Raw genomic sequence first — 26,419 nt, forward strand, 5'->3', positions numbered from 1 at the left:
TCAAAAAATGGTATAGGTTGGTACTTTTAATAATATTTATAATATTGGTAGTAGTGTTTTATTTTTAATTAAAAAAAACGTCAAAAACTTTAAATATAAATGTTATAAAAGAACAAATGCCTTAGTTATAAAAATAGCAACCTGTAAACATTAGTTAATAGCGAAGTTGAGGTCGAAGTTTTAAACGCGAAAACGTGTACGTCGGACGTTCAGCGCCGCTTTCCTGTAAGCCTAGAAGTTTGACAATGGCGTTTGGAATGTCGAGCATGATTCCACCGACTTTCCAAACACCATTGTCAAACTTCTAGGCTTACGAGAAAGCGGCGCTGAACGTCCGACGTACAGGTTTCCGCGTTTAAAACTTTGGCCTCAACCTCGCTAATATCATGTATAAGTAAACTGCTATAATATCTATCAATAAAACATTAAAAATATCCAGCAACGAGTTGCGTAACTTTTTTGGTTGTTTTGAGATTTTATTTTTAAAAATAAATTTATGGCATTAAGTATAATAAATAATATTTAGTATAGCGCCATGTTATGAGATTTTGTTATAAAAAACATTTTATATTTTTAACTACTATAAAATGGCAGAAAAACTTAACTTTCAGGGTAGCGGCGAGTTTTATATATAAAAAAAATAATTATTAAAAAAATTGTAAATGCTAATAACGAGTAAAATTATTAAATTCCGAGCCTTCCCGAGATACAACACTTGACCACCTACTATCTCTTCATCCCTGGACGTTTAACCACCAAAATTTAATAACATTAATGCCCCTAGTACATAAACTACCAGGCCAAAGTAAAAATCATACTTTTGTAATAAAAAAAAATTACATTAAAACCAACGAAATTCGAAACGCCAACCACACGATTACGAAATCGATGGGCCCCAGCGAGACACTCGCCACTCTACAAATGACAGGAATTCAATGGGATTTAATTTGGGGTTGCACAATAACCTCGCCGAGTGGATGGCCGAGCAGTCAAGGTGGCAGCCTACCGCTCTGAGGGACCCGGAATCGAAAAATCCCCAGGAAATTTTCCGGGGTAGTGGTGGTTCGTCCGGATATGTCGGGCCACTCACCATCTGACCACCCATTGTGAGCCTGGCAAACCCATAATGAGCTTGCAACAAGCAGCTCTCTTAGTGTCTGCAGGGAGGAGAGTTTAAAAAACAACCCTCGCCGAGTTTGATCAAAATCGGTGACCTCGACGTCATTCTGTCCCTTGTTAGTAAATTTGTTCGTAATCATTTTCGATGCTCGGATCAATGCATCATCAATTAGTTATTTAGTCTCAAAAAACATCCTACTAGCTTCTCCGAACCATTTTTATATTGGATCTATATAATGCAATCACGTGCTTCTAAAAAAAGAAGCAAAACGTTAAATCACGTGACAAAAATAACGAATATTTGTTATATTTTCGAGTATAGCACTCGGTATATTAATCCGGCTACTCCTAGGAACACTTTTCGATGCTCTATCTGATTTTCCAACTGGAAAGTTTCTGTTACGCAGATGTCGAGCTACACTTTAATCTTAAGAATGTTGGTTCAGCCCGATTGTATCGAAAAATATACACAAAATTATCCTTGCCTTGAAATTTTCGACCGGGTGTACTATAGATTACTCCCTACGGAATTTCAGGACTTTGATTATATATTTGAACTCAGGGGACCGAGACGAGTTCAAAGTTACCCTACTTTTGGACCGGAGACGAAAAATAAAAAAGTTATCACACTTTTTAAGTTACCATACTTTTTTAATGCTCTCATGCAGACGGCACCGTAGTTGCTAGTATTGCCATCTTGCGGTAAAGTTGCAAACCGTGACGTCGGACTACGGTCATCTCTCGGAGCGTTAAACACGCGATACGAGAGCGGAGAGAGCGACGCAACTTTCGATCATCGCGCAATCGCCATTTCGGTTTTTTTTTTTTTTTTTTTTTTTAACTCTTTCCGCCCTGTGGGCACTAAGAGGGCCTCTTTTAGTAGGCCCATTATGGGTTCGGCCAGGCCCACAATGGGGCGACCGGGTGGTGAGGGACGGGGCCCGACATATCCGAACGGACCACCCCCGAAAAATTCCTGGGGATTATTCGACCCGTTTGGATTCGATCCCGGGTCCCCCAGAGCGGTAGGCTGCCACCTTTACCGCTCGGCCATCCGCGCGATCGCCATTTCGGTTAATGTTACTTATGGCAGCGAACATGGCGGCCCGACTGACCTCTCGTATGGGCGCCACCACACGCTGCCATGTGTTAAACTAGTGATCGATTCACGGTAGTTCTTGAACAAAGTAAAAAAGAGGGGAAACGTCTACTAAAGGCAATTTTAACGGCAAGCGACGCGACTCCCTATCATCCCGCGATCGCCGAAAAAAGTATGATAACTTTTTTATTTTTCGTCTCCGGTCCAAAAGTAGGGTATCGTTGAACTCGTCTCGGTCCCGAGTTCAGATATATACCCAAACACACGAAATTCCATAGGGAGTAATCTATAGTATACCCTTTCGACCCGTTTCCGGATTCGATTCCGGGTCCCACAGAGCGGTAGGCTGCCACCTTGACAGCTTATTCTAGATCTATAAATTCCCACTGACGTCCGTTTGTCTTTCCTTAATCGAGACCGCATACGGAAACCTTAGAGACAGGAGGCTCCGATTAACAATATACGAATTTCCGGTGCAAACCGGAAGTCACGTTATTTCGATTCAAAAACTTTCCCCGAAAGCAGTTAATAAATGAACAGAATGTCTGTTGTTAAAGGAAAAGTACAATGTACCGAGGCAATCCACCACTAATTTGGGATGAGGAGCATATATTTAAAAAAAAAATTAAATTAATTAAAAATATGATTAAAAGTTCCAGTCCGGCATTGTGACCATGTCACAATAAATAATTGCACGTTATAATTTAAGTTTACCTCCAAGAAAACAAATCAAAGCAAAATATCCGAGAGTGGGACTTTTCAAGGAAGATTGATAAATGCATTTCTCCATTTTCATTCGGTTTGCGTTCTACATAAAGAACAATTTCGAATGGAACGAAACTTTCGAAAGACCATTTTTTTGTTCTATAGTTTGAATTGGAATAGAATAACCACTAGAAATATAGAACGTTTTGCCAAAAGCCCGTGTGGTATATAAACCCGTTGATAAGGGAAAGCTATTAAATATCCTTTTTTCCAGAAATTCCTCTTGGAACGGGATATTTAGTAACTTTCCCCCACGACGACACGCGCTCTACGTCATGAACAAATCGAAAAACTTGCCAATTCGATTGGATGAAATACAACACAACACGGGACGACTTTCGATGGATAGCTGACCCTTGTTTTAGGTGTTAAAGGAATACCTAAACGTTTATAAATTCCTTTATTTGAATGGAGATCAGATTAGTCAAAACTTCGTCATCAACGATACACAAATAAATGGTTAATTTCCGTAATGTTTTTCAACATCTTTTCGATTTTAATCCTGCTATTTTTAGGCACGTTTCTTTAAACTCGTTATCAATCGTCGTGGGATTAAGTCTCTTTTTGGATGCATTAATTTGAATGAAAAGCTATCGTGCAATTAAACTTATTTTTTGAGTCGAAATCTTAGTAAATGATATTTTAATTTATTATAGAGTAAATTTCAACTAAGTATTTTAAAAACAAGTATCGAATATATTCAAATGCTGAATTAAAAAAAATTCAGCATTTGAATAATATTTAGTTTTAAAATAAATTGAAATATTTAATTTTACCAAGTTCAAATTATTTTTTGAATTTAATAATTTAAAAATTAGATAAGAGCAACGGTAAATTTTTATTAGATATAACTTTTAAATTTCTTAATCAGATATTCTTAAATTCGTATTTAGTTAAAAAATATTCGAATGTAAAAAAATTTGAAGCTATCCAATGTTACGGGAATTTTTAAACAATTTACATGAGTATAAACAGGAAAGAGCCTATAAAAGCAAGTCAACTTCGCCAGTGTTGATTGGTAAAGGACATTTACAATAGTTTGAAAGTTTTTTTCAATATGTCTTCAATAACTGTACATTTTTACGTTTTTCAAATAATATGTTTCATTTTAATCAGAAACCAAAGTCATTATTTATTTACAATTAAATTAATTTGATAACTAATTTTACACCACTGTTGTTATCCATCCAATGTGCTTTATGCAATGTGCCATCTAAATATTGTTTTCACATCTTTAACAAGAATTAAGAAATTTTAGTGTTAAATTTAAACTCTTCCACAGAAACAAATATGAATTAAATACAGTTTATGTCTGGCAGATATTTAATATGGCAACTGACTATTTTGCATGGTAATGTAATCAGAAACAAAAAAATGTTTATTTCATACTTTTGAAGACTGTGCTTCTCTTTTTTTCTAAAATAAATTAATCCATATTAACAGTTCAAGTGAAACTTCAATTTATTTATAACAAGTTAATGAATCTTACATCGTCATGTGACAACTCTAGTTCAATTTTAAAAACTAAATTTATACCTTTGATCTATTCACACTAGAGGCACTTTCTAACAGTGTAATTTCATACTTAAACACCTGTAAAAAATAAATTTTAATTATTATTAATGTTTTTAATTAATTTAGTTTTAATTTTATTTGATTACAATTAATTAATGCTTTACCAATAAAAAAATCAAAAATTCAGAATTCTTGCCTAGAATAATTGTTGAACATTCACAAATATTTTTGGATTTCTTGAAACCTCTGATATTCAGTAAAGTTTCCAAGTATGAATTCCTTATTTAATACACAAACATCTTAAAACCTGATATATTATTATTAAGCCAAAAAACTACCAGTTGTGATGGTACCTAATGCTTTCCTCTAGTGACAAATTATTTAGAAATTAATTTTAAAATAATCACAAAAACTAGCCTGATGTAATTCAGTAGTTGTTTGGCTTATCCTTATTTAATGTTTAAGCAAAAGCATGGATATACTGTATTTTACGGACTATAAGACGCACCTGAATTTTAGAGGCAATTTTTCGAAGAAAAAAGTGCGTCTTATAGTCCGTAAAATATGGTAATTTACAAGTTATCAATGTTCATTAAAAAAGTTTATGCCCTTACTATCCTCTAATTTATCATTGCAAGAAATAAACTTACTAAGAATTCCAAAACATGACATAAACTTTGAATTACTCATACAAAATAAATGCTAATAATAAATACATTCTTTTAATTGTTTTTGTAAATTTAATATAGATTTCATATCTAATTTTTTCAATATATTCTTTTTTATAAAAACTTACAATACAAATAGTATTGTAATACAAAAAATATTACTACTTCTAACTACTCAATTTACATTCAATATTCATTAATTTCTTTTTTTTTAAAGTGTATTATTTTAATATTAAAATTTCTTTTTTATTATAAATATCATAGAAATAATTTATAAAATAGCCCACAAATTCATTATATATTTTTTAATCCAACAGGTCATGATGGGCCATGCATTTCTTAAAATGCTTATTCAATTACTAAATGACATATAATCACATAAAAGAATTATACATTCTTTATTCACCTATCTTTCTCTATATATTTTTAGATATTTCTTTATCTATCTTTCTCTATATCTTTCTCTAGATATTTTTATTATTATAATTTACTAAATTTTGATTTTATATACAAATGCTTCATATAGATTAAGTAAGAAAATAATAAACTACTAATATTTATATTTATTTTAAATTTAAGTTTTTCCTCAGATTTTCCTCAGTTTTTATATGTATTTAAATATATATTTCAGTTACATTTATTAGAATGATTAATGATTTTCAGTGATTAATAATATTTATGAGTGTCATTTATGTATTCTGCATTATATTTTTCAATTTGTCAACCTAATTCATATTTTTTGTGCTCAAGAATATAAATTGTATTTTTACAATAATTCAGAACTGATGATTCTGATCAAATGTATATAAGCATGACTAAATTCAGATAAAGACAAAGATACAATAGAATATTATTACGAAGGCTATTTTTTAAATAAGGTCCGTTTTTTAATAAGAAGAAAAATACTGTAAATATCGTTAAAATATATTTTTTCCATATTCTACATACTTTTATCTACTTTTCTACATACAGTGGTGCCTCGTATAACGTACGCTGCAAACAACGGACTTTGTTTGGCCGTTACGTGACTCAAGCAACGGACTGGCTACGAACAACGGACTTTCCGGCATAATTGGTGACTGCTCCATGGGTGCGTTTTTTAATGCGTCTCCGCTACTACGGGAGTGCGCTGCTGTTTGTAGGCATTTAGAAACGACGGTGAAAGAAAGAAAGATGGCGGCGCCCGCAATATCGATAGTATCGTGATGGAGGAATCTATAATTCTAAAATATGAGCTTTAAAAGGCAAAAGAAGGGTCCCAATTGTAAAATTTAACCATAAAATAGATTATTTGTTGAAAGAGCATTCAAAATAGCATTAAAAAAAATTCGTAAAGACACATCACCGCGTGCGCTAACTCGAGCTTTCACAATTTCTAAATTCTCATTCATAAAACCACATAATTGACCGGGAAACGAAACTATCTGAGCCATGGAGGACACCATGTTGCTTTCCACCGTAAACTACTGCTACAAGCGGCCGTTTTTGCCGTTCGACGGCGCGCACTCCCACCGGAATTTAGGAACGCGTTCCGCAGGAATTTTTAAACGGATGTCGCTCGCGCAGAGTTACGCGGAGGAATAAAAGAATGCACCCCATGTTCATTTTTTATGATACAGTACGGTTATTTTATGCCGCGGAACGAATTAGATGTTTTAACATGTATTTCTATGGGAAAATGCGTTTCGTATAACGGACGTTTCACTTAACGAACGTGCACCTGGAACGGATTAAGTACGTTATATGAGGCACCACTGTAATTTCCATTTTGTTTAAACATTTGTCATACCACTCAACAATTTTTTGAATTCCAACTTCAAAGAAATCTGCTGCCTGTCAAGAAGCCCAATCCACGACTGAAGTTTTCACTTCTTCGTCGTTGAAATGTTGACCACCAAGGAATTCCTTTAAGTATCGAAACAAGTGAAAATCACTGGGTGCAAGGTCTGGACTGTGTGGATGATCGTATCGAGTCAGAACGATAAAGCACTGTCTAATCTTTTTGTTTTGGGATCGTCAGAAAGCAGTCTTGGAATGCACAGAGAAAACAATTTTCGATAATTCAGTTTCTTCGAAACAATGGTATACAAAACTGATCTTGAAATCTGTGAAAATTCAATTGATAACGTTGAAATCGTGAATCGTCAGTCCTGTCGAATTTTGTTATCCACATCACGAATCAAATCTTCAGAAATCAGAGAAGGTCGGCCAGAGTGTGGCTCATCATGCACATTAACTTGCCCATCCTTGAACATTCTTACCCATTTTCGAACTTTACTCTCACTCATAGCATTATCACCGTAAACTTCATAAATCTGACGGTGAATTTCCACTGTTGCCAAGTTTCTTGCATTCAAGAATCGAATAACAGATCGTATCTCACAGTCGGCGGGGGACTCAATTTTCTTAAACATTTTAAACTTCTACAGCTCAGCATACAGACAGACGATATGACCGCAAATGGCGTCAAAACACGCGCCAAGCTTGCTCAGAGCAGAAGCGTATGCATACTGTCGTGATTGTGCATTATTCTCACTTTCATTCACAAACAGACCTTATTTAAAAAATAGCCCTCGTATATGCATTGCTATAAAACAGAGGGTCTCAGGATCATATAAATGATTATATAAACAATTTTAAATCAAAATATTTCATTGTATTGTAACAAAACAATACAGTTCATTGTAAAAACAGTTTAGAAACATCTAGGTCACATTTGTCTTGATAACCATATATCACTATCAATATTTCTGATAAGATATTAATGAAATTACTGTTAAGAATAAATGCTTTTTATCACAGAAATTTAAATTTCAAACATCTTGTTTACTTGTTATACACATATCATTATTATTTCCTACATAAATAAAGTAAAGAAAGAATACATAAATTATACAAAGTTTCACAATGTAACATTATTCCTACAAAAATATCTATTAGGTTTTTTGTATTAAATAAGAATACTGATCGCAAATGTCGATAATTTATGACAACAGATTTTCAATGCTCCTTGCTAGCTTGAACATTATTAAAGATGTTATCATATTGTTATCTAAGTAAATAACAATGATTCATATAATACATTTAATTGGAAAATTGATTATGAGACAAGGAAATATCAGAATTTACTGTAGTGAATTCAATGACAAAGTTGAACAGCATAAACAGAAACTAAACTGACAATCATAGCAATAATAATAAAGAGAATGAAAAAAATAAAAAGAAAACAAATGAAGAATGATCATGAATTATTTACAATAATGGATTGTGCAATTTATATGTATTTCATTATTTAAATTTTCATATCCATCCTTTTGCAATGTTACTAATATGCACCCTCCGTGTAAATATATTGTTAATAAATTAATAGATTAATCCAATTTGTATTTACTTGTATCCAAGCTTTCCAACTGCTGAAATAATTTTTAAATAATTTTCATTCAATACGAGTTTGCTATAATTTTCCAGTAATTCATATAAATTTCTTGTTTTTGCCTCCAGACGCATCTCTATGTTAATACTATTTCAAAAAATCATTTCATCTATGTTTTTTTTTTAATTAAATATTTAAGTTTATTTTTATTTTCATAATGTATTATTAACATTTACTATTGTCCAATCTGCATATGATTATTATTCTGACACACATCAATATTCTTGTATGAAAATGAGTTAGAAATACTATTTATACAATGTAAAAAGCCTGAAGGTAATAAACAACAATGATAATCTTTTTAACTCTTTCCCGGCCAGGGTACCGATCTATCGTTACCCTAGTTGTTAAGCAAAACGGCCAGGGTAACGATTCATTGTTACCCTGTTAACAATCGATTTTTATAAAATTTATCGACAACAGATGTCAGCACTTGACGGCATCGTCTTGTTTATCGTCTGTTTCACATATTTTTGTCCAGGTGGTGTTTTGTCGACTTAAAAAATTTTAATTATTCGGTTTTTTTTCTTAATTTTTCATTTTCTGATACTTTTTATTTCATTTTTAGCACATTCATGCAATAATATTACTATAATAAGTTTGTTCAGCTATAATATGTTAATGCATTATAAATATTCAAGTTATGACCTTCAGTTCTGATATTTTATATATTTTTTTAATTTTTAATTTTTTTTTAAATTTAAAATATCAGCAAATGTTACATCTATTGCTACTGGTAATCATATGTTTATTACAAAAATATATAATCTTGTTTTATATGAAATGAATAAAGTATATTAGTTCATTATATTATTTGAAAGCAGAATAAAGTTCAGATTTTGAACAAATGTTTGATATAATTTGCGATAATTTCACAACGAATACACATACATGTATAAATGTTATATCAAATTGTACAGAACAATATTCTACATCGTTCTGGCTCAGTGACAATAAGAATGAAGTAACCAGACAATGTTAATTTTGACAAAAAGTAACAAATTTTCAAGTTTGAATGTCAGTTATCATATGATATTTTTTTTTCTCATAAATTTTTCAAACAAACTTTATTGAAAAATGTCATATTTAAAACTAACTATATTGATAAATATATGCGATTTTTTTCATATGAATAAAATAATAATTTAATTTTTGGTGAATTTTTAAAATAATGCCTGATTCACCTATTTTGCCCTTGGCCGTTTTACAAAATAAGGAAGCGTGGCAAACGGCAGGCTAAGCGTTAACAATCAAACAACACAAAAATATCAACCATAAAAAAATTCTAGCAATGTAATGTTCCCAACTGTTACGAGATTCTATTATAAAATGGCAAAAAGCTTAATTTTGAGGGTAGTGATGTGTTTTATAAAAAATTGTAAATGTTAATAACAAGTAAAATCTTCATTAAGTCCAACTCTACTTGAGATATGACACATGATGATCTCTATCTCTCCACTCTCTCAACCTTTAACCATCAAAATTTAATAGCATCAATCCCCTTATACACAAGCTACCATGTCAAATTTCATTTCCTAACCTTTACTCCATACCGAGATATTAAATGAAATAGACATCAATACATACATGTGCATCCATAGCACTTTTTTCCTGTTTTTTTTATATGTTTGGATTCAAGGTGCCTCAATTTGTGGACATTTGCAAAACATCCCGAGGTAAGTATTGAAATCCAACAATTCCAATACTTTCCCTTGTTATGTATACACAACAGTCAAGAAAGTAACATTGATAATGTAAGAGATGATGACAAAAAGATAGATAATTTGTTTTTAGTAAATAACTGTTATGGTCAAAATGAGACAAAGATAATAATTTTAACTACTGTATATCTCGGCGAATAAGACGACCTTCAGATAAGACAATGTATAAATTTTCATCAAAGTTTTATAGTTTTAGCATGTATCTGTCCTATAAGACAACCCGCCAAACTAGCAACGGCCTATGAATTTAGTTTAGATCAGCAATCATTATCTGAATAATATACTGTATAGCATATATGGAATTATGTCCTATTTGTAATTTTTCGAATGAACAAGTTTTATTTTCTTGCATCTGGCGATTTTTGCAAACATTCACACTAATTCAGGCATTCAGGTAATGACCATGACTATTCACAAAAACATTGTATGGGCTATTCTATTCCTACTCTCTTCTAGTAAATAATTATGGTTCGTCTGTCTTTTTGTAATGGTTCTAATTTATATAAATTAGAATCTAATTTTTTTGTATCTGTCCTATAAGACGACCCTGGATTTTCGGGGCCATTTTTTATGGTTCAACTATTGTCTTATCCGCCAAGATATACGGTATTTGTCTTTAAATGATAGTTAATTGAAAGAATATGTATCTAGGAAAGTGAAAAATGAGACAAGAAAATGTAATTATCTTTAACAATGGCATTAAGTATTGTTAAACTTATTACTATGTTATCTGTTGATCTATTAAATCACTTTTTTGTTGTTGTTTTTATTTAATTATTATAAAAAACTTTTATCAAGAAGTTTTATATTTCTAATTATTATTATTATATGATTAAGAAATATAAATTGTCATTACAGAGATGACAAAAATTTTTAATATTAATATTCACTACATTGGTAACCATGCAATGAAACATTTATATGAACATTTAAGAAATTTTATTCAACTTACCATGTGATAATTTGCATTGTTTTAAAGCCTCATTAAATCCTTCACAAAGTGTTAAATCATAATTTTGTGCACAATCTAAAAATTGCTTCAATTCAAACTGACAGGGTGTGCTTGGTGATAACTGTTCTTGTTGAGCAGGAGCTGCTTGTGCAGGTGCAGCCTCTTGAGATCCACCACCAAGGCCTCCTGTCAGAGCATGTCCTAAAGTATGACCCTAAATGAAAAATAATAATTAAAGTTTTCATATGAATTTATACATGAGATATTTTTAGATGTAACAATTAACAATATGATAAGTATTACATACTGAATACTGAAAATTAAGGGGGAAGTATCTAACTAATCTGTAAAATATTAGATATTTGGGATTATTCAAGTAAAAAAAAAATAAGACAAAAAAAAAAAAAAGCATTAACTCTCATAACTTAATTTTTCTCACAAATAAAATATCCTTGTCTATAGTGTCCAAAAAGTTCTAACAAATTATGTTAAAAGAATTTTTCATGCAATCTTCTATATTTTTGATAATGAAATTTCAAAAAATAAAAATTAACATTAATAATAATAATAATTTCAGGTGTACGAAAAAAATGTAGATTGTTTTAAATATAAATTATATTTAGTTCTATTAGCATAACATTTAATAAAAAATAAACATTTTAAAAATATTTTTATTTTAAAAAATGAGCAATTTAAGTTTAAATTCAAAAACAGAAATAACACATGAAAAAAATAAAAACTAAAATGAAAATATATTAATACATAATTTTGATATGATTTTGTTTTTTTTTTAATATATTATGCAAATCTCTGAATGCAATTTCAATACTAAATGAGTTAAAGTATGGTAATAAAACACAAAAATACAAGGGATATCTGTAACTAAAGATACAAGCCATGTCAAATGACAAAACAAGATCACCACTGAGAAGTGGCAGCATGCTTGAGTTTAACTTAAGTCAGCTCACTTCCAACCATATCATTTGACTTGGGTTAATCATTGTACAGTAGACCCCCCCCATAACACAGACTCTATGACATGGTTTCCTATAACATGGCGAAAAAATTGCGATCAGTTTCATATAACATGCTAAAAGAGACTCGTATAACATGGTAAAACGTCATCACTGACTCTGACATTGGTCGAATCTGGATCAATACTTGCTACCATCCAGCGCCACACGTATATACGAAGAGTTTAGGCGGGAAAATATTGATAAATTTTTATACAGTTCTTGTGAAAACAACATTTACAGTATTATTCAATAGTCATAAAAATTATATTTCTATTAATGATGTCTCCAAAGTTCAGTGAATTCTTTGCAGAAAGAATAACTTATCAGGAAACACATCCACCATTCGATGAGTCGCTCCGCGACAAAAACAAGCTTAGGCAATGGCGTCTTCGAATGGTGCACACTCGGTAAGTAATCCAACAATTTTTTGTTTATAGCATAATTTATATGGATTATCCCCAAAAAATTATACGTGATTTGGAAATGTTGAGTCAAATTATTCTAGAATCGATTAATTTTATGGAAGAAAACTTTTCAAACAGCCGTAGTCCCTAAACTGCACAAATGCCAGGCTGTGATTGGCTCATATAATTAAGGGACTCATACAACACGGATTCATATAACACGGCCATGTTATAGGGGGGGGGGTCCTACTGTATCTTGCTTTGAGTTTAAAATGGACAAACTGATTATAAATGCCATTAAGTACAAAGGCATTCTGTTATTCAACTTTTAAGCACAAAAAGAAAAATTTCTTCTGAAATTTGTCAGCAAACTGTTAGCATGTATGGTGATGTGATAAACAGAATGTAGTGTCGTGATTTTGAGAAATTTATGATGAACAAAGATCTGGTCTGTCATTTTTGATCACTGATGATCTGGTTGGAAAAAGTTGAAAAACAAATTCATGCTGATAAATGTGTAACCATCGATGAACTACACTGCAAAATTCCACAAGTGTCCAAATTGTTGCTTCATGAGATTGTCTACACAATGGATACTGTTAAAGGAAGACCACAGGAAAAGCCAAATGGAGCTGCTCTATTGTTTCTCATATGTCATGCATAATGTTATGCACAATGGAAGGGAGGCACACTCATTCTCCCACCAAGACATAGCTCAAGACATTAAGATTGAGCAAGAAAATTATAGGTATAGTTTTCTGGGATTGAAAGAAAAATGAGACAATATTTGAAAGGATGTTCTTCTGGTTGATTTTATGACCATGGAGTCATCATAAACACTGCAGTGTATGAAGAGACATTGAAGACACTTAGATTCTCATTCAAAAACAAAAGATGGGAAGGTTGCTGAAACATGGTATCTGCTTGCTGCATGACAACACTGGGTCACACTAAACAAAAACAACACAGCAGTTGATTCAGAGTCTTAGGGAGAAATTTTAAATCATCCCAATCACAAATCAGATCTTGCTCCCAGTAATTATTATTCATTTGTGCTTTCAAAGAAACATCTATTCAGCAAGAAGTTTGACAATGATGAACAGGTGAAAGTGAAAGTTGCCACCTGAATGCAGATGTAGGCAGTGGAATTCTATGAAACCAGCATACAAAAACTTGTGCCCAAATGCCTTGGTAGTAATGATGATGAGGTAAAAAATACGTAACAAGTTCTTTCCTTTTGTCTCTATGTTCTTATTAAATTCTTTACTATATCATTGTCTACATTGAACTCTGTATATTAATAGGAATTAATATACTAGTATTGTTTCCATTCTAGGAAATAGAGATCTTATTCAGAAAAACAAAATATCTTATATCAAAACTTTTTTCACCTGGTGAAAAAAATAAAGATATTTTTTTTACTTAATAAGATCTCCTCTATTTGCTAGAATGGAAACAATACCAGTATGTTAAGTCCTATTAATATACAGAGTCCAATGTAGACAACAATATAATACCTAACAAGATTTGAAAACAGGTTTACCACTTTGCTTTGTAAATAAATTTATATATTTTTAATAATTGCATTTATATCTTTACTTTCTGGATACCCTTGTATTTCATTCATAATAATAAATATTTTTAAATCTTTAGCATTGAATGAATGAATAATAATAATAATAATAATCGTTATAATAAAAACTTTGTAACTTTCTTTAATTCATATTTTAACATAATTTTATCTTAATATATATTCAAAATCTGTTTTAAAAAAAATAAATTAGTAGAAAAATTATATTTCAAATTTACCACTGCAGATCCAACTGCAACACCAGCAGCTGTAGTAGCCATTTGGGCCATCAAACCTGGTTGCTTAGGCTGAGCCATTACTGATGTGGGTTGAGTAGGCTGAGCAACAGGCTGATGTTGGGGGGCAGGAGCTGGAGCTCGACTCATTGGCCTGGGTGCTGACCTGTGGAAAAGAATAATACATAATAAATTCAGATGAATCAATATTAATAAAATCCTTGTCTAAAAAAAGTGTCTTAGAATAAATTTTAGTATGTATATTAGAACTGTTATTAAATCAGTACCAATTTGATTTTATTATTTAAAAAAAATCAATAAATCCAAATTTTTAATTATAGTATTTCTTTTATTATATTATTCAGTTCTTATAGTATTATATTGTTCGATAGCTTCATTCATTAAAATTCACACATCTGACAGTTTGAATGTTGTGTTGTGACGTGCGATGTAACCTTTCATATCTGCCAATATCAATTCGATAGGATTTAAATTACAATGATACGGAGGTAAATGTAACACATCAACATCTATTTCTTTGGCCATTTTGTCAATAATATATTTATCGTATTTATGTTTTACTTTTTTAACAATATCCAAAAGTTCTATTTTTAACATTTTGTCATTATGACAAACCCTAATTTTTTCTAACCAAGAAATTATGTCAGCTTTTTTTCCAACTACAATTAGGAACCTTCTCAATTTTAGCTGAGTGATATGAAACATTGTCCATGACAACAACAGCATTACTTTCTAATTTTATAATATTTTTCCAAACTATTTTTTGAAATTATTGCCATCCATTTCTTTGTGGTAATCTTTCATTGACTTTGATTCAAATTCATGTAGACCATCATTAAGAAAACCTGTATTGCTGCCTATATGAACAAGAACTATTCGTTTTCCCTTTCCAGAAAGATTTTTTAATCCAGTAGATCGTCCACACAAAAGCTTCGCAATATGATGTAATTGAACAATCCTTCCATACTTTATTCTTGGTATGGCTCACATTAATCTACATTTCATTCAAAAAGTAAATCTTACGGCCTTTAGCTAAAGAACGCATTTCTCTTATTTTTCATAGATATTGTCTTCGCCATAAAATGATATTGTCTCTTTCAATTAATCTACTATCTCTATTACAGTTTGTATATTTAAAATTAAGTAATTTTAACAAATTATATATCATAGATTGAGTAAAGTCTGGTAAATCTGGGATCATCATTAACAGTAATACCTTATCTACCTTATATACTGCCTGTAATACCTTATCTACTGCAGATATTCATTAAAATAACAATTTAACAAATATGAAATAATTACATTTATAATCATTGCTAAGTGACTAAAGTGACTAGTATTTCATTAATGATTTTATAAATAACGATTTAAGCCAATAAACAAAGGGAGGTTAGTCTTAGTTTGTGTGAAGGCCCGAATATAAGAATAACGAGATTCGATTTAAATTTTTTTATTTTATTTACCAACCGATTTTCGAAAGTTAGGGTTAAATCAAACACAGAAACAAAAAACGGAAAAACACCCGACAAATTTTCTCGTAAAAATTAATCATAAACCTTCGTTCCCACGGTAATACTTCCTTGTAGAAGATGAGTTAACTGTTGAAAAATAATTATATCATGTAATTCACCATTGGTCAAAAAGGACTTCCACCCTTGACATACTTCACAAAATCTCGAACCCGAGATTCCGAAATAAAAGGAAAACGAACGATGACGCGGAGAGAGAGAAAAGTTTCGACAACTGTCAAGTGTGTGTGTGCCGTGGATTATCATCTCCCGCCAGTGAAGCCGTCCATCCCAATATTCTTCAGTCCATTTGACTCTTATACCCAAGCGAACTCTCGTTCCTCGGACTGGTGCAAATCTCAGGATCACTAAGGTATTTATCCTACTCGCGATGTTTTGTAAACTCTCTCTCTCCAATCACTCGAGACGCGGTTTAATAATTCGATTCGATGATATAAACACTTCCAAATATGTTAATTGATGTATTCCCTATCAATCTCAAAATAAACGGGTATTTTTGTTTGATATTAGAAGAGTGTGCGTTTCTTCCTTCATTGCCATCATCCGGCATCCCACGATTCGGAAAATAACGCGTATCTATCCGCGAAAGGTTTGATAGATTGGTGTCAGTTCCTGACGTAAACAGGATCCTACGATCCTCGTCCATAAATAAACTTCAACCGCTCGAGCCCTAATCATCCTTTCGACAACCGAGATCGGACCTCAAGGTCTTGTGCCGTTAAGAGGTAAAGAAGATAGGATTCATCTTCCATCTCCTACCCTCGGTTGACCTCACATTTGTTTACAGTAGGTGCCAAGTTAGGATAACTAGACTATAGTCCCAAATTTAGCACTGCCTTGCCCCTGTACTGTACAGCATACTTCTCCTGAAAATATCAAGTCATGCCACTCAACTATCTAACTCTGTTGTCGAGAAAATTTTGAACTGAAATCACATGACTTCTGGTGCAGACCAGAGGTTCATATACAGTTAATCAGGACTTCCTGCTCCCAAGCTTTCCATATTTGGTCTCAATTTTCATCTGTCTAGCTCCTTTCTCGAAATTAACGAAGAACGGACAGACAGACAAATGGACAAGTGAGAATGTATAGATCCACAATTTGAAAAATTGCAGTCCAACAATATTGGAATCTCAAAATCATTAGAAATGATTAATTACTCCAGTAATAAATACTGTGAAACGATACTTGCAACTGACTGATAATTCTAAAACATTTCACCTAGAAAACTATTAAAATAATAATAAATAAAAAATTTTTTAAATTATTATTCATTTACTTTTGGATAAATTATATTAGAATTTAATACAAATATATTTATTTTCATAAAAAAATAAGTGAAATAAATATCCAGTCTAACAGTCTAAAATTACCAAATTACATTTGAATTATTCAATAATCATATCCATTTACAATACTAATTGTTATTAATATATGGTAAATAAATCTAAATATGAAGTACACTACATAGAATATCTACTTAAGCAAATATTCCTAATTTTTCTTAAGTATTACCATTCAACAGAAATTTGAAATTTCCTTGAACAGATACTAAAAAAATTATATGCAAATATATAAATTAATTACATAGTTCTTGAAAATTCTGTAATTCTGTATCTGCAGGTGTATAGGAGTGCTACTGGTAATTCAATGGTCCAAAACATAGGGGTTAATTATATTTATGTTGGTTGATTACATACATTAATAGATGCATTTCAGGGTATTTAATGTAAGTTGGCCCAAAATGCATCTATTAATGTATGTAATCAACCAACATAAATATAATTAACCCCCTATGTTTTAGATCATTGAATTACCAGTAGGACTTCTATACACCTGCAGATGTAGATTACAAAATTTTCAAGAATTATCTAATTAAAATATAGCCAGTGATCCCAACAACAAAAGAAATGTAAATTAATGTATGTGAATGGTAAAAGACTAAAATTTTTGAATGATAATTACCTAACAGGTGCTGATCTTCCTCGACGAGGCATTTTTTAATATCTGGAAAGATAAATTTAATTATTTAAATGCTATTTTTAATAAAGCAATTTGATATTAACCATATATGTGGCAAGATCAATAAATAACCTTAAATGTTGCATAGAATGAAGTGATAAATTTCATTGAAAGAACAGACATGACACAGTTTATGAAATATCAATAGAAATGAACATCTGTTACAAATCTGTACAAACACATCATTCATATTTGTACAAATGAAATGAAGCAGCAAGCTGACAATTGCACCATTCTTCTAAAAGTATAAAAAAGAAGGAAACACTTTTCTTGGTCATACAGTCATTAGTCATATGTGCATTATTTAAATCTGAGTAATAAAGAGCAAGCAAAGAGTACTGTCACCAATCATTGTGACTTAAAAACTTTTTCAATCAACATTCTGTGGGAAAAATGATTTTTGGATTTTGGAACACTGTATGATAGAATGAGTACAGGTATCCCTTGATTAAAGCTGTTCATTAATACCTTGATGTTACCACATATATCAAAATTGCATTAATCAAATATGGTAACTAAGACAACTGGCAAAGCCATGTTAATTGAAACTTCTTCCATGCATATAAAGAGAGTGTAGCAATTAGTTTTACATGTTAATCAAATTCCACATTAAGAGACACTTGTACTATGACTAGCAGAACATGCAGTTCATTACAACATGACAAACAGAACCAGAAATCCTGTAGAAAAGACATAGATTGGTGTCAAAAGGTATTCTTTTTCAGATTGATTATGCTTGCTCTCACCTATGAATCTGACAGTCACCATCATAGAGAAGTTGAATATGAAGATATTGCCACATCCTCCACATTCATCTAATCTTGTACTCTGCAATTATTTGTCAGTCCTCTAAAGGAGGTCTTAAGAGGGCCAATTTTAAGACAAAGTTCACAATGCAGCATATCAATGGCTTATGACCCAACCCAAAGATTTTTCCAAGGGTACAGAGTGGTTGGTATCACATTGATACAGAGACAAGAGGAGTATGTTAAAAGTATTAACATGTTCCGGAAAACTATGTCAATGAATATTTACTTACTAATGCTTTTAAGGTTAATTATTAATTATGCCACAATAAGCAATACAAATTTATAATATATAATCTATATATATAATCGAGACGAGCTGACAATAATAATAATAATAATCAGTGCAGAGCCCAAATGGTTAGGAGTTGAAAGTTGAAATTTGGTACACAATTAGGGTATGTCACGAGAACGCACGCTAAGAAGGGATTTTTCGAAATTCCTCCCCACGGGGGAGAGGGACTGGATTAAGGCTTAATACTTCCATCAACAATGGAAGTGTCAAGTAACAATGGAAGTGTTACGTAACAATGGAATTGTTAAAAGAAAACAACGTGCAAGACGCAGTTGCAGTTTTTCGTTTTTGTGGGAAATCAAACATATTTTTAGACTCATCTAAAAATTCTGTAATTAATCTGGAAACAGGGGGACCCAATTCTTGCATTCTGTGAAAACGGGTAAGGTTGACTGTAACGTAATAATCTTAATTTTCGCTAAAACGGTTAGGAGTTGAAAGTTGAAATTTGGTACACAGACAGGGTACCAAATTTAAGTACCAAAGTGTTAAGTAACAATGATAGTGTGAAGTAACAATGGAGAACAAGAGAAAGCGACGTGCAAGATTTATGGGCTCTGGAAAAAAAAGAAAAAAGAAAAAGAGTAATATGTTAGAACATATTCGATTTTCAAATTTAAACAGATTAGATCGGTTTTTCTCGACCTTTCTTCTTTAGAACATTCGATGAAATTTGAATGATATAACCAGAACACGTCGTGAAAATCGAACAATATTAGAACATTCGATTTTCAAATTCGATCTTTCTTTAGAAATACTTAGTTTGTTGATGAAATTACTCTCTTTCTTTTATGACTATAATGTAATAATCTTAATCTTCACTATCGTTACTTTTGCCCGAGCAATGCCAGGCCTACCTGCTAGTATTTTGATAAAAATTAAAAATATCACTCATCAAAGTAATGGTTATTAAATAACCTATTTTCCTTTAAATAAAAACTTTTATTTTGCATTATATGTGAGGAAAGAACTTTTCAAGTCAGTTTTTTAAAGTTAACCTCAAGCAGTTCACTTAAAGAATTGCAGTTGCATAATCATTATGTTACTCAGTAACATAAAATTTTATAATGGCTTCATGCTTTTCAGACAGTGAATCAAAAATAATTTTTTTCCTCATGATTATATAACTAATTCAAATTCTATTGTTTTAATATTTTTTAGCAAATTAGAATGATTACTTTCAATTATGATAATTAATCCTAAATTTCTTATGTATCACCCAAATATGATTTTCAGTTTACTGAAAATATTTCATTCCATTCCCAATTAACATTTTTTGGAGTACTAACCTTTGTATTTTATTTTATTTCAGAAAGGATTTAAAAGCAACCAATTTTCTGATGTTTCATTTCTTTCTGTTTTTAAATGAGTGTATATCACAATTATTATTATTGTGTTGGGTTATGTGAGAGATACTCAGTTAACACTGGTGGCTGTGTACTATGCCAGACCAAAGTCAAGACATAGTAACCAAAACAAAAATTAAAAAAGTGTATCAGTGTGTGTGTCTGTATTCAGGAATTTCCTCACAATATGACATGTATTTAATATAGTGGCCTTCTGTAGTGTGATGTATGTTTTTCTATTCAATTGTAATGGGCCCAGACTTTTGCATAGTGTCTGTGGTACAACCCCTGTAGAAGAAAGGACGACAGGTACAATAAGCACCCTATCAATCCTCCACAGATGCCTTATTTCCTGGGCAAGTTCTGTGTACTTGCTGACTTTTTCAGTGCATGTGTTTTGTACATTGTGAGTATTATTATTATTACCATATTTTTGTGCATATAACCTGCCAAAATACACACTGCATAGAAAATTGCTAAAGCAAAAATTAAACCTTCAGATAACCTTTCCACCCTATATCCTATGCTTTTAGTCGTAGCCAATTTGCCATAGGCACAAGTTCGTGATTTTAATTTAAAACTAGCCTATCATCTTGTAATCTCTCATTGCATAACCTACACCCCCTTTTCAAACTGTCTTTTAAACACAGATAATTCATGGTTTATACAAATATACATTATTTTGCATTGGAGAATTAAATACTTCATAATAATTTGCTGATTATGTAAGTTAATAAAAATTAAGGCTTTTGAATTATGGCATTAGTACAATATGTTATGATAATCATTCATAAAAAATTAAAAATTCTAAGAAGAGAAGTGAAGTATAACATAAAAACATCCAGAAAAATAATCAATATGAGTGATCATTTAGAATGAACTTGAAAGGGTCACAAATTAATGAAAGAAAGACTAACCAAGAGAAGATTATCTGAGTAAGTCCAAAATGGCACAACATACCAGCTGTAAAATTTTTAGATCAAGAAAGGAAACTAACAAAAACAAAACTTTACACTAAACCAGTTAAACCACAGATTAAAGAAAGCTAGTAGACAGATGTAAATTCATTATTGACGCATAGCATTAGCAAAGCCTCTTCTATGAGGGTTACAGCATTGTGTTCATTCTCAAAATCTGTTTGATCAATTTTGATTAAACTTTGCTATTTTCCATCAATTGCAATGAAGAATCCAAAAATGCAATAAAAAATGGGGGTCTACAACTTCATTTTTGAGATAAGGTCATTTGAGCACAGGCAACAATGCAATGTTGTGCAATGTTTCACATCACTACCACATCTTCTATGGACTTCGCTTGAGTTCATTCTCAAAATTTAATGGGCTGATTTTAATACTGCTTTGCCATTTTCCATTATTTGAGACAAGGAATCCAAACATGTAATGACAGTCCATTTAAGTGTGAAAAATAGGGATTGAGGGGGCTTTTGATATACAGAGGAGTTAAACTTACACAACCAATTGCAGAGATGGAATTCACGTTAAACAACATTTAACAGCCGAATGGCATCTAAATGTTGGCAGGCTGAACCATGGTTTAAATGCATTGTAAAGACAACAATCATCTATTTCCGAATGATGTCTAAACAAACCTCAGCAAAACATTGGCTCTTACTTTCTTTGCCATTACTCCTCTCTTTTAGAAGTCATTCAGCCAATTGGGTTATTCATTTGTAACATCTGAAAAACTCCAATAAAGTTGCCAGCTATATTCTGAAAGGATACTGCAACTCTCAGTGGCAGTACTGAAGTTATGGCTAAGAAAGACTTCTTACTAGTAGTTAGTTGTAAATAAACTTTTTTACATGTGATGCATTTAGAGACGTCTCTTCCTCTCGGGAATTAAAAGCTACATACACTCAAACCTGTTTTTGTGCGATTTGTTTTGTGTGATTTTTTGTGTGCGGTATATGAATTTCAATCAAATTGGTATACTGCACAAAAATAATTGCACAAAACACATTGCACGTATAAAAAATCGCACAAAAACAGGTTTGAGTGTACACTTTTATGGCACAATAACAAATTTTTTAATCAAATAATTTAATTTATCATCAAATTAAAGTTCTATATACAAGAAATTGTATTTTTGTTTAAAAAATTACTTTTAAAATCAATGTACTTAAACTAAAATTAAGATTTAATTTATATTCCGGTAACTTTCAGGGTTGTGAATAAATGATGTCACACTCCAAGGGTGAGAGGGAGTTTAAGAAATGTGACAGTTGTGACAAGGAAGAGGGTGTTTAGAGCAGTATAATGTCACTGCTTACTAAATAGGGCCTATATAATTTGGATTACGTGTATATATATATAAACGATACAAGGAATACACTGAGTTCAGCGTTATATGCACATTTGCACACTTTCAACGACAATAAGGTTCGTCGTCAGGAGAGTACATAAATTTGCCGAAAAATCTTTAAATAGAACTAATCCGATATAGAATAGAACACACAAAGTTTTGACACTAGAGGTAGATGTTAGGTGCCATCTCTTAAAAAAATTAATAATTATAATTAAATAAATAAATTATTAAATAAATTTAGAACCCTCTGGAATAAAACAAATCATTTAACTAGCCACATTATAGCCTGATATTTAGGCGATCGTTTGGCGTTGTATTACAGGTGGATCTTGTACAATAAAATTGCACATGCATTGCCCTTTTATTCTGCAACTCTCAGTATCAATATTGCAAAACCCTCAGAGGCACCACTGACTATGAACATTTGTATGGGAATAAAAATGCCAAAATTGTTTGGGAGAATATTTGATTAGCACAAGTTGTACATAAAATATCAGTACTATTCTGTTAACTTTTAATATTATTCTAATTTCAAATTTACAATCAAATAACATAAAATAACAAGTTATATGTAAAATATACAATTAGTAGTTGAAATTTAACTTTTTTAATTATACCAATACAAAATTATGCTAATCATTTTCGATATCAAACGTGTATCAACAATCATTATTTAAATTCAAAATTGACTTTTATAACTTTTATACAAACTTAAAGGAAAAGGTAAGTTTTCATTCAAATAATCTTTACATACGATTAAAACTAAAAGAAAGCAAATATTAGGATGTAAATGCAAATCGGATTTGATTGATTGATGTGCACAGTTAACAGAATAGTACCAAAATATCCTATTTCATAATTTTTGGAATTGTACCATTCCTATAGTCTATTCCAATTTTTATTTTTAAAATCAAGTAAAGTATCCTACTTGATTTTTGTCATCCAATACATTGTCGTCAAATTAAACAAATGTTACCTCTACTTAGGGAGGAATATTCAATTTTGTAAAATTGAACATTAATATTTTCATTTTATCATTTTTTTAAATTAAAATTTGGATTAAACAAATCTGGTAAAAAAAAACTTGGGAAATTTGGAAGAAGGAACTTCTCTTTCCATAGAACTGTTGGATGTGGTGTAGCAACATCAGCCCAATAGCACATCAACATTACTTACCACAAATTGGACATGTGCCAACCATGGATTACATCAGACCACCTCAAAAAGTCTAGCACGTCGGCATAATGCAAATTCTTGAGACAGAGTACCAGTCGGTCAAAAACGACAAGAATGGTGCGCGACAAGAAAAACGGCGCAGGTCATGGCAAGAAGACGGAGAGCAAAGATTGTATGCGATCCACCAAACGGATCGACAAATAATTCATCGAGGCAGAAAATCTTCCAGAATGCATTCACACGAAAACCAAACTATAGCATCTCTCGGTATAGTTTCAATAAAAGAATATTTAACATGAGTGTAAAAAAGTTTTGGAGTAAGCTACTTGATAATTGCACTTAAAACTGAATTCCACTTCCAATTGTACTTTTTTAAAAAAAGAAAAAGCGAGGGAATGCGACTAGTGACGTCGTTTTAAAGGGGGATTTGAAAAACGTGACGTGGGGGAGGGAGAGTTAAAAATTCACCAAAAGGGGTCGCCCCTTCTAGAAAATAGAGTAAAAAAATATAACAAAAAAATCGCATATCTTAAGTTGATTTTACATTGATCTTTAATATAATTTAGAAAACAATTAATGGGAGGAGAGAAATTGAATTAACATTTAACTATTGATGCCGATGAACAATAACAAAAACTATTTTGAACTTCATTGACCCGTACAACACAATACTAAGAATAAAACCAACGGTCCTTCTATCTTAACCTCCCAAGAATAGTTTTTAATGGCTAAAACAACAACTAACTACACATAACTTAATCTACATGCAAATTAGGAAAGAAAAATCTAAGTCGATTTACGTATTTATTCCGACTGCGTCTTCGAAATTTTCTAGAACAATCCGAAATGACCGTGACGACGATTACGCCACCTGCACGAGTTTCGTTTCTTTACGAAATAATATTGCGTAATTAAAACTATTATTATTTTTTTCATTTTCATATTTGTTTTTATTAATTTAATATTTATTATCCTATTCGAAAATTAAATTTTTTCCCTTTATTTATAAAAACGTATATTTGGTAAATTAGGCCGATTTTTTTCGGCCGAATCCCAGAGTTGTAGGGCAACACCTTTAAAAAACAGCGATTAGACGAAATAAAAAAATTATGGCCACATTTTTATGTAAAACACGATACATATAGCAACAATTTCTCTTGAAAATAAAACTGTGACTTTTTTAAAACTCTTTCCGCTCTGTGGGAACTAAGAAGGCCTCTTTTAGCAAGCTCATTATGGGTTCGTCCAGGCCTATTATGGTGCGGTTGAATCCGACATATCCGGACGGGTCGAAAAATCCTCAGGAATTTTTCGGGGGTGGTCCGTCCGGATATGTTGGTCCCCGTCCCTCACCACTCGGTCGCCCCATTGTAGGCCTGGCCGAATCCATAATGGGCTTGCTAATAGAGTCCCTCTTAGTGCCCACAAGGTGGAAAGAATTTTTAAAAAAAGTCCATCCATGTATGTAAAGATTTTTCTGTAAAAAGTTGTGTTCATATTAATATTACTAGCTATTGTTTGTTATTACTATGTAAGAGAATGTAACTGATAATTAAACACAGATTCTTTTTAAGATTAAAAAAAATGAATCAAAAGAAAAAAAATGAATCAATTTTATGATCTTCAGGAAAGATCATAAAATTGTGAGAAGCATACGAAAAAAAAATCTGCATTTATGAGATGTTATGTGTAATGTGAAGATGAGAAATGCGCAAGAACTTATTGTAAATATAGTAAAAATTCAACATTCACTACTCTAAGTTCACGACATATTTTGTAATTGCAGCGATCAAATACAAACATTCCAATGCTCCGACCTATTGAAAAATAAGCCTAACACTAGAAAATTATACTGAATGTGGATTTCTAAATTTCAATAGGTCTTGTTAAATCTTTTTATTCGCTGAAATTAATCGACAATCTATGCGCGTATTCGTATTAAAAACTGTACGTTCCTAGGCTTAAAATCGCGGAAAAAAAATTAGCAGTTGTATGTAAACAATGGCGTAAAGGTTTTATTGGCGCCAGAAAACCCATGCACCTGTAAACGTGGCCTAAAATGAGAACACAATATTCATTTTTAAACCAAGTACTGTATGTGAACATGAAGAAAAAATATATATATATATATATATATATTTGTAATGTTTTGCTAATCTTTTTTATTTTTTGTTAGGGGTTATATTCAAAATCAAACAAAATTTTCATAGAGGGAAATTTCCCAAGTAACGGGTTTTATTTTTGACACTGAATTATTTCGATTTCGGAATTCAAAAATTAAGAATTATTGGCATATTTGTTTTCATATAAAAAGTATATTGACAGTTAAAACTTTCTCTTAAGTATGCAGCACATGCTAAGCAAGCCCAAAGACTTCGCCCTTGGTTTCTTAGCTGTCTAT

At 31.5% G+C, this 26,419-nt stretch overlaps 2 protein-coding genes across 6 annotated transcripts in view; both read right to left on the reverse strand.

The window, feature by feature from the left end:
• LOC136980015 (sperm-specific sodium:proton exchanger-like) overlaps nt 1-3,023 on the reverse strand; it is a 127,376-nt gene extending 124,353 nt beyond the window's left edge. For all 4 annotated transcript variants that reach the window (XM_067276061.1, XM_067276060.1, XM_067276059.1 and 1 more), the window contains exon 1: nt 2,933-3,023. In XM_067276061.1, coding sequence (XP_067132162.1) covers nt 2,933-3,014 — 82 coding nt within the window. In that variant the 5' untranslated portion in view covers nt 3,015-3,023. The remainder of the gene's footprint in view (nt 1-2,932) is intronic.
• Nucleotides 3,024-4,426: 1,403 nt separating this feature from the next.
• Nucleotides 4,427-24,935, reverse strand: LOC136980004 (coiled-coil-helix-coiled-coil-helix domain-containing protein 2-like). 2 transcript variants are annotated; one of them, XM_067276027.1, is made up of 5 exons: nt 24,819-24,934; nt 18,014-18,055; nt 14,502-14,664; nt 11,273-11,486; nt 4,427-4,576 (listed from the first exon to the last, which is right to left on the reverse strand). In XM_067276027.1, the coding sequence occupies exons 2-5, from the start codon at nt 18,043-18,045 to the stop codon at nt 4,569-4,571; spliced, it is 417 nt and encodes a 138-aa protein (XP_067132128.1). In that variant the 5' UTR covers nt 18,046-18,055; nt 24,819-24,934; the 3' UTR covers nt 4,427-4,568. The 2 variants fall into 2 exon arrangements, with proteins under 2 accessions (XP_067132128.1, XP_067132127.1); XM_067276026.1 differs by lacking the exon at nt 4,427-4,576 and having other exon boundaries at nt 11,250-11,486; nt 24,819-24,935.
• Between the last annotated feature and the right edge of the window lie 1,484 nt (nt 24,936-26,419).

Source organism: Centruroides vittatus, unplaced genomic scaffold, assembly GCF_030686945.1.
Source record: "Centruroides vittatus isolate TY-2023 unplaced genomic scaffold, ASM3068694v2 contig_658, whole genome shotgun sequence".
In the NCBI taxonomy this organism is placed as follows: Eukaryota; Metazoa; Arthropoda; class Arachnida; order Scorpiones; family Buthidae; genus Centruroides; species Centruroides vittatus.